This window comes from Diaphorina citri, unplaced genomic scaffold, assembly GCF_000475195.1.
Source record: "Diaphorina citri unplaced genomic scaffold, Diaci psyllid genome assembly version 1.1 scaffold150, whole genome shotgun sequence".
Classification (NCBI taxonomy): domain Eukaryota; kingdom Metazoa; phylum Arthropoda; class Insecta; order Hemiptera; family Psyllidae; genus Diaphorina; species Diaphorina citri.
The window spans coordinates 160,388-177,850 of NW_007377587.1; the positions used below are offsets into that span (position 1 = coordinate 160,388).

Sequence of the window (17,463 nt, forward strand, 5' to 3'; positions counted from 1 at the left end):
ACAGTGGACGCTGTTAACCTATTTAACTCCTTTATCTCTAATAGCTTTAACAACAAAACCTACGTTCACGCTACTCTATGCGACCTATCCAGAGCATTTGAATGTCGAAATCATGAAATATTACTACACAAATTATCATATTACAAATTCCACCATAACAGCATCAAATTAATCAAGTCCTATCTTGAAAACAGGGTGCATATAGTTAAGCTGGGGGAACATCTATCCGAACCGCGTAGGGTTAATGTTGGAATACCGACTGGCTCAATTCTGGGTCCGTTGATATTCCTGCTTTATATTAACGATTTACCGGCAAATCTCCCAGAATATTGTAGCGCTGCCATCTTCGCGGACGACACAACTTTATTTGTTGATGATGAAAGCGAGGAAGAGGCCGTCAGAAAGGGAAACATAGTTTTGGCTAAAGCGCAGGTGTGGTTTGGTTCCAATAGGTTGCATCTAAATCGGAATAAAACGCAGGATATCATGATAAGTTTAAGGAAAATATCCGTCCCAGATAATCCACCCTCTGTGAGATTATTGGGCTTCCAAATAGACCCTAAATTAAACTGGCAATCGCATATTAATCATGTGTCAAGCTTGCTGAGTAGCAGACTTTTTCTGTTGCGCCGGCTGCGGAAAGAAGTGTCTCCTCCAGTACTAAAAAACGCATAATACGGTCTTATTCATTCCATCCTGAGTTACGGTGTACTTTTATGGGGACACACATCTGACGCGCAGAAGCTCTTCATCATTCAGAAGAATGCCATCCGTCTACTTAGCAATGCTGTACCCCGTGACCATGCAAAACCCCTATTCGTAAATCTAAACATATTAACATTACCATCCTTATTCATCCTAAAATCTCTCATAAATGTAAGAAATAACCTAACGGATTATCAAACCTACACCCATACCTACAAAACTCGCAATAAAGATAATTTGAAACCGATGCGACACAGGGTTATAGCTGCGAGAAACGGATGTAATTACCATGGTGTTCTTTATTTTAACAAACTCCCTGTCGCGATCAGAAACTTACCTCCAAAAGCATTTAAATCCTACCTCGAGAAATACCTATGCAATAATCACGCCCTGTTGTAATTTTGTTATTTATTACAATAAAGAGTTATTATCATGACTTTCTTTTTCTTTTTATTTCATTGAATAGGGCAATAGGGTAGATTATACCCTGTCAAGACTACCTGAAAGGGACTGCAAAGTCCCATAGTCAAAATAAGGTCGTGTGTACATTGTACATATTTGGAATAGTTGAGTCAGATCATATATTACAAGGTTAGAACACATTATGATAACAAAAAAGTAACTTCTGAAAACTTCACATTTAAATGTTCATTTATTAAAAAAATTAATAATAATAATGAAGTTCACAAGAGAGGTAGAGGTACCATGAACTATTGGTTAAACATTTGATGTCATAATGGTAGCAGCATTTTCAAATTCAATTTTCTCAGTAATATTTTTTGTTTTGATGTTTTCATCTTGGTTGGCAATAAATATGTAACCATTATCCAATTCTTTCCATCCATATTTCTTCACCCACAAACGCAGTGTTGAATCTGAAAAGGAATTGAAAAATCACACTCATGAATTCTTAATTAATAATAATGCAATGGGTCGGAGGACAATTCCAGATCTGTGATGAGTTGAATATTTCACTCGAGTGGACACAAGTTTACATTTACTGGGCCCACTTGAGTGAAGTTTTGAAATAAAACTCGGTTCTGATTAAAAACAAAAATCTTCGCCTTTCCGATTCTGACAACATATCCTTTTCATTTTAATTATTTAATTAAATTTAGTGCAGAACACCCACTACATCTTATATTCACAAGAAGCAAATACCACTTTAGTCCGAGTCAAATGCTGTCAAATTTAAACAAACTATATATAAAAAAAAAAAAAAAAAATCGTTCTATGGTGAAAACTGAGCCAGAGGCCTATAGCAATATTATAGAGTACAGAAGTTATCGCATACTGTGAAGGTGCAGTTGTTTAATGGAAATTGGATGATTTGGGCTTTTTGGACAGAACTGCTGTTCCTCCGGGAAAAATACATCAATTTTCCTCATATTGCAACATCCCTACCCCATACTAGAAGAAGGAAGTAACAAGAACCCTCTTGTATCATTGAACTTATTTGAACACTTGGCTTTGTACCATGAAAAAGTGACTCATGTTCAAAAGATTTTTTTCCCCCCTTAACCTAAGGAAAGTAATGTAATCAGATCAAATTTTCGATGGTCACTTTTAGTGCCAGAACACGAAAAATATCACATTTTTCCCCCCTTAACCTAAGGAAAGTAATGTAATCAGATCAAATTTTCGATGGTCACTTTTAGTGCCAGAACACGAAAAATATCACAAGATTTAGGGCCGGAAGCATAGTCGTACCTTAATGATTTCTGAGCTGTCAATGTGAATCTGACCAAGTGAACAATGTAATTTTAATTTTTCTCGTATTTTTGCTCAATTAATAGATCATAAAATGAAGTTGTTAGTAGCAGAAAAAACTTTTTTAACAGTTTGATAGGTGACAAATCGAAAGTGGCCCATGACGAACAGACGCCATTAGTATTAAAGCAGAAGAAAATAAACAACATAGGAAAATGGATACCTCAAGGAAATACGAAATCTTAGGGCCGAATGCACAGTCGTTACTATAATTTTTACCCACTTGCAACTCCTCCGCCCCGGGCGGGAATCGAACCCGCGGCCTAGCGCTTACAAGGCAGACGCACTACCAACTAAGCTAACTAGGCTGGTACTGATAACTTTGAAAGTGAAATTGTGTTGCCTGAGTGCTGGGTCTGTATTTCTTGAAGTTTCTTTTCTCTCCGTTCTTCTTACAGCCATTTCAAAGTCAATCTGTTCCAAATTTTCTGCACATCAGAGTATTGAAATTAAAATGTAAAACTAGGAGGACGTTTAGGATCCACTATGCATATGAATTTTAGGAAAGTACTAAAAGGAATCCCTGCCAGCCTAGTTAGCTTAGTTGGTAGTGCGTCTGCCTTGTAAGCGCTAGGCCGCGGGTTCGATTCCCGCCCGGGGCGGATTTTATCCTGATGGGATAATGTTCGTTCTCCGAACGGCTGGCTTTTTCCTATCCTGTCTTCCTTCTCTCTTCGATTTCGGGATGATAAGACCATAGCAGTTACAGTTCCCTCTGTCAAACCCCCTAAAAAAAAGAAAGGAATCCCTAATCATTAAGGTACGACTGTGCATTCGGTCCGTCCCTCCGGGAATTTTTTGAGCATATGGTCGCGCTCCCTTGTTTACGGTCGCGCTGCGCGCTCCTGGGGCTTCGCGCGGTTGTGCATGCAGTCGCGCTTCGCGCTCCCTTGGCTTCGCGGTGTTGAGCGAGTCGCGCTTCGCGCTCCCTATTACTACATAATACAGGGTGACCCAGAGTTACCTGACGGTTTTTAAAATGATGCTACACGTTCAATTTTCAAGATAAAAGAGTGATATTTATTTTAAACGAAAAACAACAAATATAAGGTTTACTTTTTGGGGCATTTTGTTTATGATGGTGAATTGGTGATCAGGTGTGAAAGACAACGCTAGCCGAAAATGGAGGAGTTGCAAGTGGGTAAAAATTATAAATAAATGGTCGATTCCTATGTAAAAAGTTGGGAAAAATCCAAAACTGAGGTCAAAACTCCGAAAAAACAACTGTAAAAGGTCGAAAATTCAATTTTTATAATGAAAAAGTTCAAAGATTTGTGACGTCAGACTTAACGCAGTTGCTATTTTTGTCCGCTAGGTAGCGCCACTATGCAAGCACGCTAGCGGAGGAGCAGAAAGAAATGCGCAGAACCGTATGCGCACAAAACATTAATGCGTTGCCTGCAAGGGAGCTTTGCTCGGGACATCTGATGTGACGTCATCGCCTACGGGAGCGTATGCCGTGACGTCAAAGTTTACGATTTACCGGTATCGATTTATCTCGGGATCTAGAAGTCGTAGAAGAAAAAGAAAAAATCCGTCAGTCCTCATTTTTCCTGCTCTATGACTTTGTTTACATTTTTTTCTTTTCAAACACCTACGTATTCTGCAAATGTAATAGAAAGTCGTGTGATGTTCACACCAGATTTTTTTTTAAATCGATTTATCTCGGGATCTAGAAGTCGTAGAAGAAAAAGGAAAATTCCGTTGGTCCTCATTTTTCCTGCTCTATGACTTTGAAACACCACCCAAGTAAGCGCAACTGATCTATTCGCTCTAATTTTGAAAACACTCAATCTGGTTCAAAATTCGATATACTGTCTCTAGCATTTTTTGGGCTATAGCACGAATTTCTCGATAAAAAGCAACCGTTAACTCATACAGAGTCCTTGTCTAATAAATATACACCTTGTTTTTAACACATTTCCATAAAAAAAAGTCGCACGAGCTAAGAACGGATGAGGAGGGTGGAAAATCAAAATGGGTGTGAAACTTCATCTGAACATTAATCACAAATTCACTACTCTTAAGAAATGCATCCACAGCGAAAGCTCGAAGTTACGGGGTCCACGACCACATATTGTAACAAAACCTTATTTTGTTCTGAACTCAGTGAAGTTCATTTCAACAAGCTACGACAAGTTTTATTATAAGAAAGTTATGGGCAAATCAAAACCATCAGGTAACTCTGGGTCACCCTGTATTTATGTACCTACATACTTTCATGTAATGATTTAAAATTAAGACTAGAGCCTGTTCTTCCTTTATTCCTTTTAATTTTTCCTAATAACTACCAATATAATGTTTAAGCCACCCATTCATTTATTGGCCTTGCTCGGCGTAGCTTAACATGGAAGACGCTAAAACCGGTTTAAATTAACGACTGAAGTGTTATCTAAACTAAAACTTTCTCGCTTTGAGTTCGTCATAGCGACAAATTTCAAGATCAGAGCTCATCTGTGAAAAAAATCCCCTAAAAACCAGTTTTTTGGCTTTATGGTTTTCTGGACAAAATTTGCACCACCAGTTTCGTGTTCCTGGTAAAAAGACCTTTAATTTGATATATAGGTCGACCAGGTTTGGACAAGTCCTTCTATGGTCTATGGGGACAGACACACAGACAGATGACACCGAAGCGAATACAATAGTCCGTCCCTTATACCTTTTTATTACTATCGTAATAATAAAGGAAGGTCAGACTAAAAAATAGCATGATTTAATATATCAGTATATCACACACGTACCTTTGAAAAACATGTAGGATTCGCGGATTTCCCAAACACTGCGCAAATCGCAAAGAGCGAAATATTGGACCAAATCGAAATAATAGTGAAACCATAAGATTTGGGAGCAAAAAACACTCAGATTTGATAGGTAGGTCGCACTTGTACTTTTCAAGCACTTTTGTGATTTGCATTTTCCGTGAACCGCAAAAAATCGAGTGAGTAGTCAATTACACATGAAAATCAACGTAGAAAACAAATATGCAATAAAAAAAATAGGGGTTCTCATTTAAAAATCCGAAGTTGGCACCCGATTCGCGAAGTTCGCGTATCGCGATATTGCCAAAATATCTGCATCAAAAAATTACAGGTTTTTTGAAATTTCAAAAAGGCTCCAAGAAAAACAATTTAAGCATAAATTCTGGGACACCCTGTATAAAACTATTAATTAACATTGGAGAAACCATTAGCTGTGTTTTGACCTAATTCAGAGTTTTTGACCAATTTATTTATTTATTTATTTTTGCAGTTTTTGGTTGTACTGACTAAACAATTGGAAATATTCAATAGGATTCAATAAGGCAAAGAAAGTTGTGATGTTCCCATCAGATTTTTAAAGTTTACCTTCAACACCATCTAAGAGCTCAGAGAGCAATTTTTTATCAATGGTCTGAAATGTGATTCCCACAACATGGCAGACAAATTTTCTGATGGAATCATTAAACCCTTCAATATTTAAGAATAGGTCAGGGATGGTGTGCATACGGCTCCAAAACTGGGTAAATTTACAACTCTCCAATAAATCTGCTAAGTAAATGATTTGATCAATGGGGTCTTCCTTGCACTGAAATCATGAATGAAAACACAAATGAGTAATGTTCTAGAACAGGGGTTTCCAAGCAGGTGAAATTTTAAAACCTATTCTCCTAATTGTAGCTGAACACTAAAGGAGGTAAGTTTCCATGACTCAATGTACAAATCCCAAAAAGCTTTGTGGGCCACAAAAATGGTCTGGCGGGCCACATGAGGCCTGCAGGCTGTTAGTTGGAAACCCCTGTTCTAGAACAAAAATCATCTTGGTGCATCTGGGTCCAACACAAATCCTTTAATTTTTCTAGATTTTTTTTTTTTTTTTTTTTTTTTTTTTTTCCTTTTTTTTTTTTTTTCCTCCACCCCCCTTTCTTTTCCCCTGGGGACAAAAAAAATGCTTCTTTCCCTTTTTCTTATTTTCCCTACCACTCCCTATCTTCTACCACTGGGAACCAAACAAATCCCTTGTGGATCCCTTGGATATACTGGGTTTGGACTTTCAAAACTTTTTTTTTAATTCAGTTCTAGGAATATCAAAGACATATTCTAGAAATTTTAAAACTTACCAAATCTTTACTCAATAAGCACTTGCAAAGGATGAAATCAGTGTGGGGGAAGTTGGTTAATGCTTTTAGAAGAATTTGACTTGTAATTTTCATATTGTAATTCTGGTGGAACTGGTAAAGTTTTAGTACTGCAAGATTTGCCTCCAAATCATACACATTCTCTGCACACTGAACTTCCACATATTTTTCTAAAGTTGATAAATGTTCTGGATTATACCTGCAAAACATTATTAAAAAAATAATAATCCTCATCAATTTGTTGATGTTAAAAACCAGCCAAAAATTGTTGTCAAAATACAGCTATACATTAATCTAGTGGCAATGAAAAGTATTTTTTATTAAATTTTTATTTTTTAGGTATGACTAGTGGTTGACCTGTCCTTTGTATGGGACCACCAGACACACACACCATGCACACAACACACCCACACCACACACACATGGTCATGCTATGTATTCCCTGACACATCTATCAGTTCAGTGTAATAGGTATAACTTTGAACCACCACCATTTTGAGTCAGGTTAGAATGTGACGATTTTTTTTAAGTAGCCTATGTGACCTGAAGTAGGTACTCTTCTTAACAGCTGAAATGCCACCAACCACTGCACCGTTCTTAACCAAAAGTTACATACCAAATTTCAATTCTCTAGCTCTTACCGTCCTTGAGACACACATGGACCAATGGCTGAAACTTTTGATTTAGAATCTAGGGACCTCAAGACATGTTTTGGCATTTCAGCAAAAATCTCTATTGCCTAGGAAATTTGTGCTGAAGTCAATCAGAAATAATAGTGCACATACTCTAATTGCAGATGCATTCTTACCTTTCAATTCCCACCAAGAGCTGATCAACACTTCCTTTCATGAGCTCTGCTTGAGTCATTGTAGAACTTTGCTAAGTTGAGCAAAGTAATGTGCAGTAAGCAGTAAGGTTAATTAAGATTAAAGATTTCCTGAAAGACCTGAGCCTGAACCTGAACGGCTTGAACCTGAAAAATCTGAAAAATGTGTTTGTGTTAAGACTGTTAAGGGTCGCTAGCAGTGTTGCACAGTTGCACAAGGTTTAAAAAAATCCCCAAAGTATGTCGAAAAATTACCCCATTTCAGAAATCAGGGTAAAGATTTAGGATAAAAAATATCAATCACCTAATTAATGGAGCAGTTGCAAATGGGTAAAAATTATAAATAGAGAGTGGTCGGATGGTCGGATTCCTATGTAAAAAGTTGGGAAAAATCCAAATCTGAGGTCAAAACTCCGAAAAAATAGCTGTAAAAGGTCGAAAATTCAATTTTTATTTTCCGTTCTAATTAAAGAGTTCAAATATGTGTGACGTCAGACTTTTCGCAGTTGTTTTTTTCGTCCGTTAGGTAGCGCCACTATGCAAGCGCGCTAGCGGAGGAGCAGAAACGTATGCGCACAAACACATCAATGCGTTGCCTGCGAGGGAGCTTTGCTCGGGACATTTGATGTGACGTCATCGCCTACGGAAGCGTATGCCGTGACGTCAAAGTTCACGATTTACCGCTATTTTTAAAATCGATTTATCTCGGGATCTAGAAGTCGTAGAAGAAAAAGAAAAATTCCGTTGGTTCTCATTTTTCCTGCTCTATGACTTTGAAACATCACCCAGGTAAGCGCAGCGAACTCTTATCTGAGCCTAATTGTAACATTTTATTATTATTATTAATTATTATTATTATTATTATTATTATTATTATTATCATTACTTATTAATCTATTATTATATTATTATATTATTATATTATTTATTATATTATTATATATTATTATTATTTAATATTTATTATGTCTAGTTCACGATTACCCTATTATTATATAAATCGATTATATTCGGGATCTAGAATCTATTATTAATATTATTATCCATTGGTTCTCATTATTCCTGCTCTATCCTTTGACATCACCCAGGTAAGCGCAATCTATTCTGAGCCTAATTGTACATTTTATTATTATTATTTATATTTATATTATTATTATTATTATTATTATTTATTATTATTTATTATTATTATTATTATTAATTATATTATTATTATTATTATGTCTCTGTATTATTATTATTATTATTATTATGTCTCGTAGATATATATATATATCTAGTAAAATAAGTACTAAATAGGCAGATAGGCACCCACCTAGTTGAATAAATCTAAAATATGGTTGAATAAATAACATTTTAATATTGTTAATATAAAAAAAAAATATTAATAGAAGTAATAATAAGTGGACCTATGTCAGGGAGATCAGTTAGATATTTAACTGATAGTTCTTTAGCCAACACCTGATCCCGAATAAAATTCAGTCGATATCAAAACTTACTCACAAAAATATGTGGCTGAAACTCTCGCCACAGTTCCAAGGCCAGAGCAGAGATTTTAATTTAATGTCTGTTTAATTAAAATCACTTCCAGGGCGTTGGTCTACCTTATCATCAACTGCTCTAATAAATCTCATTCGATTTCAGCCTGAGTGGGGCCGGGCGCCGGGAAAGGCCAACATCACGTCGTGAGAGTAGGTCCCAGACGGTCACCCGTCCAATTACTAACCACGCTCGACGTTGCTTAACTTCCATGGACCAAGAGTACTAAGATTTTTTGAATTTCGCGGTCCGCGGTCGTTTGATGATTTAGTATAATTTTAGCACGAATCTAGTATAATTTCACTGAAGCCATCTGACAACACTGGTCATTCTTCAGGGTGTGTTTATGAACAGGGCTGAGATGAGCTCGGACGACGTGAGATAGCTGTCCCGGCGGCAATTTTTAAAATTCATTTTATATTTATTTTTGTTTGCTTTGTAATTTGCTTGTTTTTAATAGCTAATATAAATGAAAAGTATAATATAAACGTGCAAACTAAAGATAAAAAGTAAAAAATGAATTCAGATTGTACAAGTTGCGGAAAAAAAAACAAAAATTCGAATTTCCCGCCAACTTTACACACAAAAAGGCCGACGATGGCCTATCTCAGCCCTGTACATAAACACAGCCTGAAGCTTGCCAATGTCAACCAGTCAATGTCATACAGACTGCTATCCACAAAAGCAAATGAAGTACACATTCCTTTAGTGTGGAAGAGTAACGCCAAAGAATGCGTAATATTTACTACCTATACCTATACCTATATATTTGTAATATTTTATTATTTTATAAGATGTTTATTACCTTCTTGTCATACATATACATATATCTATATCAATTATTGTTACAAATAAATAAAACATAAAAAACATATAAAACAAATCATTAGATACCTAGATCCGGTGGGGTAGGTAATAGGTATCTTTTTTTGTCGAGCGTTATTGCTAAGTATTTTAAAATCATTTTACTAACAGATAAAACCTATGGTCATCTATTCCATTTTTTCGCTAACACATTCACTCTGGCTGTATGGTCGAGGCTTAGTGCCAAACCAATGCCAAAAAAAAATAATATTATGTACTTATTGTTAATTTTTAAATTTGATTCAGCACTTCCCCAAATCGAAAACCTTAAGGCTGTGTTTATGTACAGGGCTGAGATGAGCTCGGACGAGGTGAGATAGGATATTGTTTCTACAGTTTTGCATTGGAGTGGTAACTTAAGCAAGGATAGCGTGGGATTGTTGGGCATTTTTTCTAACCCTCTGTCCCGGCGGCAATTTTTAAAATTTATTTTATATTTATTTTTGTACGTTTGCTTTGTAATTGTGTAATTCGCTTGTTTGTAATATCTGAATGAAAAGTATAATATAAACGTGCAAACTAGAGATAAAATATAAAAAGTAAAAAATGAATTCAGATTGTACGCGTTGCGGAAAAAAAAAATCAAAATTTCGAATTTCCCGCCAACTTTACAATTACAAGTTCACAAGCTCGAAGGCTCTGTTAAGTTACCACATCATTTTCCACACGCCAAGAAAGGCCGAGAATGGCCTATCTCAGCCCTGTACATAAACACAGCCTCATATTCTTTAGGGGCCTAGGCCGGAATCGAACCCGCGGTCTAGCGCTTACGACTTACGAGGCAGACGCGCTCCCAACCAAGCTAACTAGGCTGGTAACAAATATAATAATAATGATAAGTTGTGTAGGTGTACTCGTGTACTTTAAAGGGATAGATTATAGATAGTCAAATACATGATCAAAGTTTTGTGTACCTATTTAATATAGAAAGTAAAAAATACAAATTTAGTTCAGCCATGGAGTTTCACCCTTCTGTTGGAAATTTGGGCCAATATGACACAGATAATGAACTTATGAGTAAGTATTCAAACCACCCCCAGCATTTGGGCCACTTATATATTTTCAATGGTTATCTGAAAGAAGGTCTCTGGCTGAAATTTTGCTATTTCTTGAAAAAATTCCAAGATTAAAAGAAAGTCTGTCTCTCATGTGGTAAAGTTGCAGTTTCAGTTCAATGCTCAAACTTGAAGCAGAAAAAAAAAGATGCTACAAGGGAAGACACTTGCTTTAGGAGTGTTTTAAAGTGTTCTACTTAAATGTAGTTGAAGTTGAACACCCTGTAGACTGTAAGTATTAAATATAATAATAATAATAATAATAGTGTGAGTGTTTTAAAATGTAGTTTTAAAGTGTTCTACTTAAATGTAGTTGAAGTTGAACACCCTGTAGACTGTAAGTATTAAATATAATAATAATAATAATAATAGTGCTTATGCTTATTTATACTGCTTGCATAGGACTGAAAAGTCCCTTTACTCCTGCAGTAGGCTACTACTATTATTGTGGTCAAAATCTCAAATTATATTGAGGGCAATTAAAATTCAATACCTCGGCTGGGATTGAACCCATGCCCTCCTGTTTACCAGGCGAGCGCCTTGACCACTACACCACCGAGGTAGCTCTACATAGAGTGTTCTACATAGAGGTCTACAAATATAAAGTGTTCAGAGTGTAAGAAGCATGTATAGAGTATAAGCAGTGTATACAGAGTGTAACCAGTGTGTAGTATGTCAGTTTAGGTATTTCTTGTAAATTGTGTAAATTTTTACTTTCTATTACTACAGTATAGCAAGCTCTACTAGTAATGAAAGTACCTATTGCAATCGCTCCAAATTTTCAAAATTGGGAAATGGTTGGAAATACCTGTTTTGGGATCCCCTGATGTCAAAAAAGTGATTTTTAGCTCATGGTCTGTATGTACCTATGTTCAAGTATCTTGGCTCTATAATCTCCAAGAACGGTGACTCTATGCTCGAAATTCAGAATAGAATAAATTCAGCAAGCCAAGCATTTGGTAAACTATATGCCAGAGTCTGGAAGCCTCATGACCTGTCCTTAAAGCTGAAACTCGACATCTACAAAACGGTTGTACTCAGCACGCTGCTCTACTCATCGGAGTGTTGGACTGTCCTGGGAAAGCACATACAGAAGCTGAACTCCTTTCACCTCCATTGCCTGAGGTCGATAGCCAAGATCAGTTGGGAGGACAGAGTGCTGACAGAGGAAGTCTTGCGGTGAACAGACATGCTGAAGATCAAGAACCTTATACGTCAACAAAGGCTTTAATGGGCTGGGCACCTCAGTAGAATGCCTGAAAACCGAATCCATCACCCCGGTGTATGGCAGATACAAAAAGATGTCTTTTCTTTACTCTGCCAACACCATTCGGCGAAAGCTAAAGCCGCTACAACAACAACAAAACCGAATCCCAAAGAAGGTAGCCTTTTTGGAACTTGAAACCAGATATCACCCGCAATGCAAGCCGAAGAAGAGATGGACTGACATACTCAAGTAGGACATCAAACTCATTGGCCTTGAACCAAAAACTTGGAGAAATGCAGCTGCAAACAGACCAGCCTGGAGGAATAGCATGCAGGAAGCAGTGCATAAGGTACATAACACAGAGATGGTCTCGGCCACAGATAAGAGAGCCACCAGACATGAGGAGGAGAACTGGGACTAAAAGTGTCCTTTGTGTGCATTCCTGAGACATGGGCGACACGGACGTCAATACGTTCAGTCGCATATCACCCAATGTCACCACGAGGATGCTGAAGCACACAAACTGACATCACTCGTTTGCAAGCACTGTGGGTTCACATGCGGCACAAAGTATGGCCTCACTAGTCACCTGAGGCACCGACACTCAGACATGGCTTGGAGAGACGAGGCAACGTTGGATCAACAAACGCCTAATATCATGTATGTATGTATGTATGTATGTATGTATGTATGTATGTATGTATTAACACTGTTAATCAAAGCATTAATCGGCAACTCCCAGTGCGGTTTCAGGGCGGAGTGATCAACGGTGGACATGATCTTTGCCACAAGACAGTTAGTGGAAAAGGCTCTGGAGCAAAACACAGGAATCTCCATAGCATTCATTGACATCCACAAGGCACTTGATTCCGTCAACCGGGAAGCCCTTTTTCAACTGCTGCAATACATGAACTGCCCACCAAACACCCTAACCATATATCTTGTGGAAGCTCCACGAGAACATGAGTGCTACTGTACGAGTCAACGGAGAGGAAAGTCCTTCTTTTGCAGTCCGGACGGGAGTCAGGCAAGGATGCGTGCTAGTGCCAGTCCTGTTTCTGGTCTATATACAGACTATTGTTGCTAACATGCCCTCGCAACAACAACTTGGTGTAAACATCATCCACAGGTCGGACTTCAACACGTTCTTCAAGAGGGGGCTGAAATCAAAGTCGAAAGTGTCCCTCTCCAGCGTGGCGGAGCTCATGTTTGCGGATGACTGCGCGTTGGTAGCACCAACACCGGAAACACTGCAGACCGCCATTGCAGGCTTCTCTGAAACAGTGGAAAAATTGGGACTAAAAGTCAATGAAGGAAAAATGGAGGTGATGTTCGTCAACTGCCAGCCGACTCCAATCACTCTGAACAGCAAAATGCTCAAAGAAATACCTGCTTTCAAATACCTAGGTTCGATGATAGCAAGAAACAGCAATCTGGGACCTGAAATCCAAAACAGGATCAACGCAGCGTGCCAAGCGTTTGGTAAGATATACATCAGAGTGTGGAAGCCGCATGACCTGTCACTCAAGCTAAAGCTCAACATTTATAAAACTGTAGTGCTTAGCACTTTACTATACTCATCTGAATGCTGGATGATAGTCCTAGGGAAACACATCCAAAAGCTCAACACGTTCCATCTACGATGCTTGAGAACCATCTCCAATATAAGCTGGGTGTACAGGATTCCATCAGAGCAAGTACTGAGACAGACAGGCATGTTCAAAATAGAGAACATCATCAGGCAGCGCAGATTAAGATGGGCTGGTCACCTTAGTAGAATGCCTGACACCAGAATCCCCCACAAAATCGCGTTCTCCGAACTCAAAGTTGGGAAGCGACCCCAATGTAAACCCAAAAAACGATGTGCTGACATTCTCAAGGAAGACATACAACTCATGGGGCTCGACGTAAAGACATGGAGAACGGTAGCTGCAGACCGAAGAACTTGGGGAAGCAAAGTGCAAGGCGCTATCCATGGTGCACATGAAGCCCAACTGCAGCCACTGAAAAACGAGCCAACAGGCATGAAGAAGAAGAAAAGTGGGACTGGAAGTGTCCGCTGTGTAACTTCTTGCGGCATGGGAGGCGGGGACGTCAGTATGTGCAGTCACACATCACACACGTGTCACCGTGATGAAGCGCAAGCACAACAACTAACTTCTCTGACATGCACTCACTGTAACTATACCTGCGCCACCAAGTCAGGTCTCACAAGCCACCTGAGGCATAAACACCCAGACGAGCCACCCCCTGGACTTCAACCTCAAAAACTACTTCCCGGCCCAAACGGTCCCCTGAACAACACCTGTTCCATCCTTATTGGCTCCAGCTCATCCAGTACCGTCAGCTCCAACGGCATCTCTAACAGCTCCACCAACACCAGCACACCTTGCAAGGTTCACATGTGAGCGGTGCGGACGCGTCTGTGCTTCCAGGGCCGGTCTCATCAGCCACTCACGGGGGAAATCATGCCGAGGACAATCATTGGAGAGAGGAGGCAACGCCGGAACGACGAACGCCTAAATACATGTACCCATGCACGTGTGTACCACAGGTTTAAATGGGAAAAGGTGGTATACAAAATATCTCAAGAATGGTTTGCCCTAAAGCGATGAAATTTGGTATGATATACCGGTATGGTCCAAGGACGCGACTGTAACAATTTGGTAAAAATCGGACAGTCACTCATCCAGATATCAACCAACGTCAATGTTGCTTCAAACTTCGAAAAAAAATCAATTTTTTTTTTTCATACTTTATATGATTCCTTATTACTTATTACACAGGGAGTATTTTGAGGTAGAAAATTTTTGGTCGAAAATTGGCCGCCGTAGAAAAGAGAGAGAGAAATTCAATAGGTTTTAGTGGAAAATTGAAAAAAAAAAAAAAAAAATGTAGTTTTTAAACAGAAAAAAAATCCTTTTTTTTTTCAATGATTCACCAACAATTCCCTAACCAAGTCCACATGGAATTGTTTGGAAACTAATTGTGGTTCTTGTTCTTCTCTCCTTCCTAGTGTATGAAACAATGAATGGAGCATTTATCAGAGATACCGAAGTCCCTGTGGTCTCCTACACAGACCCTTATATCAATACACTCTCAGCAGAGTTTCAAGAGTCACATACAATTTTAACAGATGCCATTCATCAGTATGGGATAACAACACTTGCATTTGATCCTCATGAAGAGCTACTGTGGATGGGAAACCAAGGGGTAAAAGGATTCCTATTCTTACAAATATGTAATGTGTACTTTATTACCAATTTGTTTAAGAAAAAGCTATGTACCTGTGCTTTGCCACCCCACACACACATACCACACAACATACACCACAAACATGCATAACACCACATACACACACCCATCATCCCACATACACATGTCATATTAAAAAAAAAAAAATCTAATTCATCACCGTTAGTAGAGCTAAATCCCTGGTGTGGTTGGGTATTTCGTATAAAAGTTGTAGTTAGAGGTACCTATGATGTGATTTTTGGTAATTTGCAATGGGGTAAAGGTAAGTGTTATCGGCCTCCGGCCGCTGGCAAAGCTAGCTACGTTATACTTATAAAGGATGAATATATTGCGGCCTTCGGCCGCTGCTTTTGGTAATAAATCTGTTGTGAATCATAAACGCGGCCTTCGGCCGCTGGCAAGGCCAGTGCATTTCGTTTAGTTATTGATACATAAGGCAATGGGGCCTCCGGCCACTGGCAAAGCCGGCTATGTAGGCTTGGTTAAAGTATAAATATAATGCGGCGTTCGGCCGCTGGCAAAGCTAGTTATGTTAAATTTGTAAAGAAAAAATACATTGCGGCCTACGGCCGCTACTTTTCGTAATAGATCTGTTTTCAAGCATAAATGCGGCCTTCGGCCGCTGGCAAGGCTGGGTATGTAAGCTGAGTTAACCAATAAATATAATGCGGCTTCCGGCTGTTGTTTTTTATAATATATTACTATGAGACATAAATACGGCCTTCGGCCGCTGGCAAAGCCTAATAAATTCATTTTATTAGTATAAGTACCAACATACCTATGCACTATTATTTTAACATGGGGTCTTACGGGAAAATTTTAAAACAAGATTTAAACATGAAATAATTGGAATTTTGAGGAATTTTAAATGTCTAATAGACAGTGGGTTTTGGGGGGGTAGATGTGACCATTTTTTCTCTTGTATCGTTTAGCAGATAATAACGAATAATCTATATTTTTTCGATTAATCGATTTATCGATTTCGATTATTTTGAAATATTGTGTAAACCCCTCAAGCAATTTCATTCAAATTTGGATATGTTATAGGTATAAACAAAAGCTATCTGTCATATAGGGTTCGACACCTATTAAGGTGGATTTCCACCAACGCGACCTCTGTCGTGCGACAAAATCGCGCGACAATGTCGCGCGACGTGACCTGTTTTCACTTGCAACATTTGTCGCGCGACGTGACCTGTTAAAAATTAAAGCACTTCCCGACAAAATCGCGCGACATGTCGCGCGACGTGGCCTGTTTTGATTTTCATGAAAATTTATAGGAAGGTGTAAAATATTTTTTTACATATTCAAATCAAATTTCATTGAGATCGGACAAACCGTTCCAGAGATATAAGCCAAAAACCAAATCGACTGCCTGACATTCACAATAGTGAATAATTCGCACACCGCTCGATCAATTTGATCCAAAAACTTATTGTTCTATTTTGACCAAGGTCTATCAGTGTACCAAGTTTGGTTGAAAAATATTTAACCGTTTTTGAGTTATTGAGTGACAAACTTTCGCTGCCATATAATATATATCAACATGAGTTTTCATAGCAAATAGCTTCCTAGTGACCCAAAAGACACAAAAAATACAACCCCGACCCAAAGTTGTGACTTTCGTTAGAAATGAATAGCTCACACCTAAAAGGGATTTAGCTAAAAAAAAAAAAAAATCAGAATTATGTAAATGCAGTTTCTTTGGGTTATTATGTCACAACTTTGGTGTAGGGATGTAAATGAGTTGCAAATATATCGATAAATCGATATATCGGCCCCTCAAATATATCGATATCGATATATCGGGGAAAATATATCGATATATCGATATATTTAACAATTTTTCTTGTTTTGGGGGTTACAAGATATTTACACTGCGTTTTACGATAATAAGGCTACGTTTAGACTCTAGAGTTGCTTGAAATAAACAAATTATTTAGGCAGGTAAAATAGGAATTTTTATATTTATAAAAAACAAAAATAAAACAAAATCACTCATTTAACTTACTATCACAAAAAATAAAAATAAAATACACACACACAAACACACACCCGCACCCCCCCCACACACACACACTCACACACGGACCTTCGGCCGAAACCCTTTTTTTTTGGGGGGGCAACT

General features: G+C 38.2%; 2 protein-coding genes across 2 annotated transcripts in view; one reads left to right on the forward strand and one right to left on the reverse strand.

The window, feature by feature from the left end:
* Positions 1-1,310: 1,310 nt before the first annotated feature.
* On the reverse strand, positions 1,311-7,613 carry LOC103505096 (eukaryotic translation initiation factor 3 subunit K). Its single transcript, XM_008469404.3, has 4 exons — positions 7,398-7,613; positions 6,572-6,788; positions 5,820-6,039; positions 1,311-1,580 (listed from the first exon to the last, which is right to left on the reverse strand). The coding sequence occupies exons 1-4, from the start codon at positions 7,454-7,456 to the stop codon at positions 1,423-1,425; spliced, it is 654 nt and encodes a 217-aa protein (XP_008467626.1). The 5' UTR covers positions 7,457-7,613; the 3' UTR covers positions 1,311-1,422.
* Positions 7,614-10,538: 2,925 nt separating this feature from the next.
* LOC103505102 (PAN2-PAN3 deadenylation complex catalytic subunit PAN2) overlaps positions 10,539-17,463 on the forward strand; it is a 29,645-nt gene continuing 22,720 nt past the window's right edge. The window contains exons 1-2 of the mRNA XM_026820479.1: positions 10,539-10,835; positions 15,097-15,293. Of these exons, the coding sequence (XP_026676280.1) occupies positions 10,775-10,835; positions 15,097-15,293 (258 nt within the window). The 5' untranslated portion in view covers positions 10,539-10,774. The remainder of the gene's footprint in view (positions 10,836-15,096; positions 15,294-17,463) is intronic.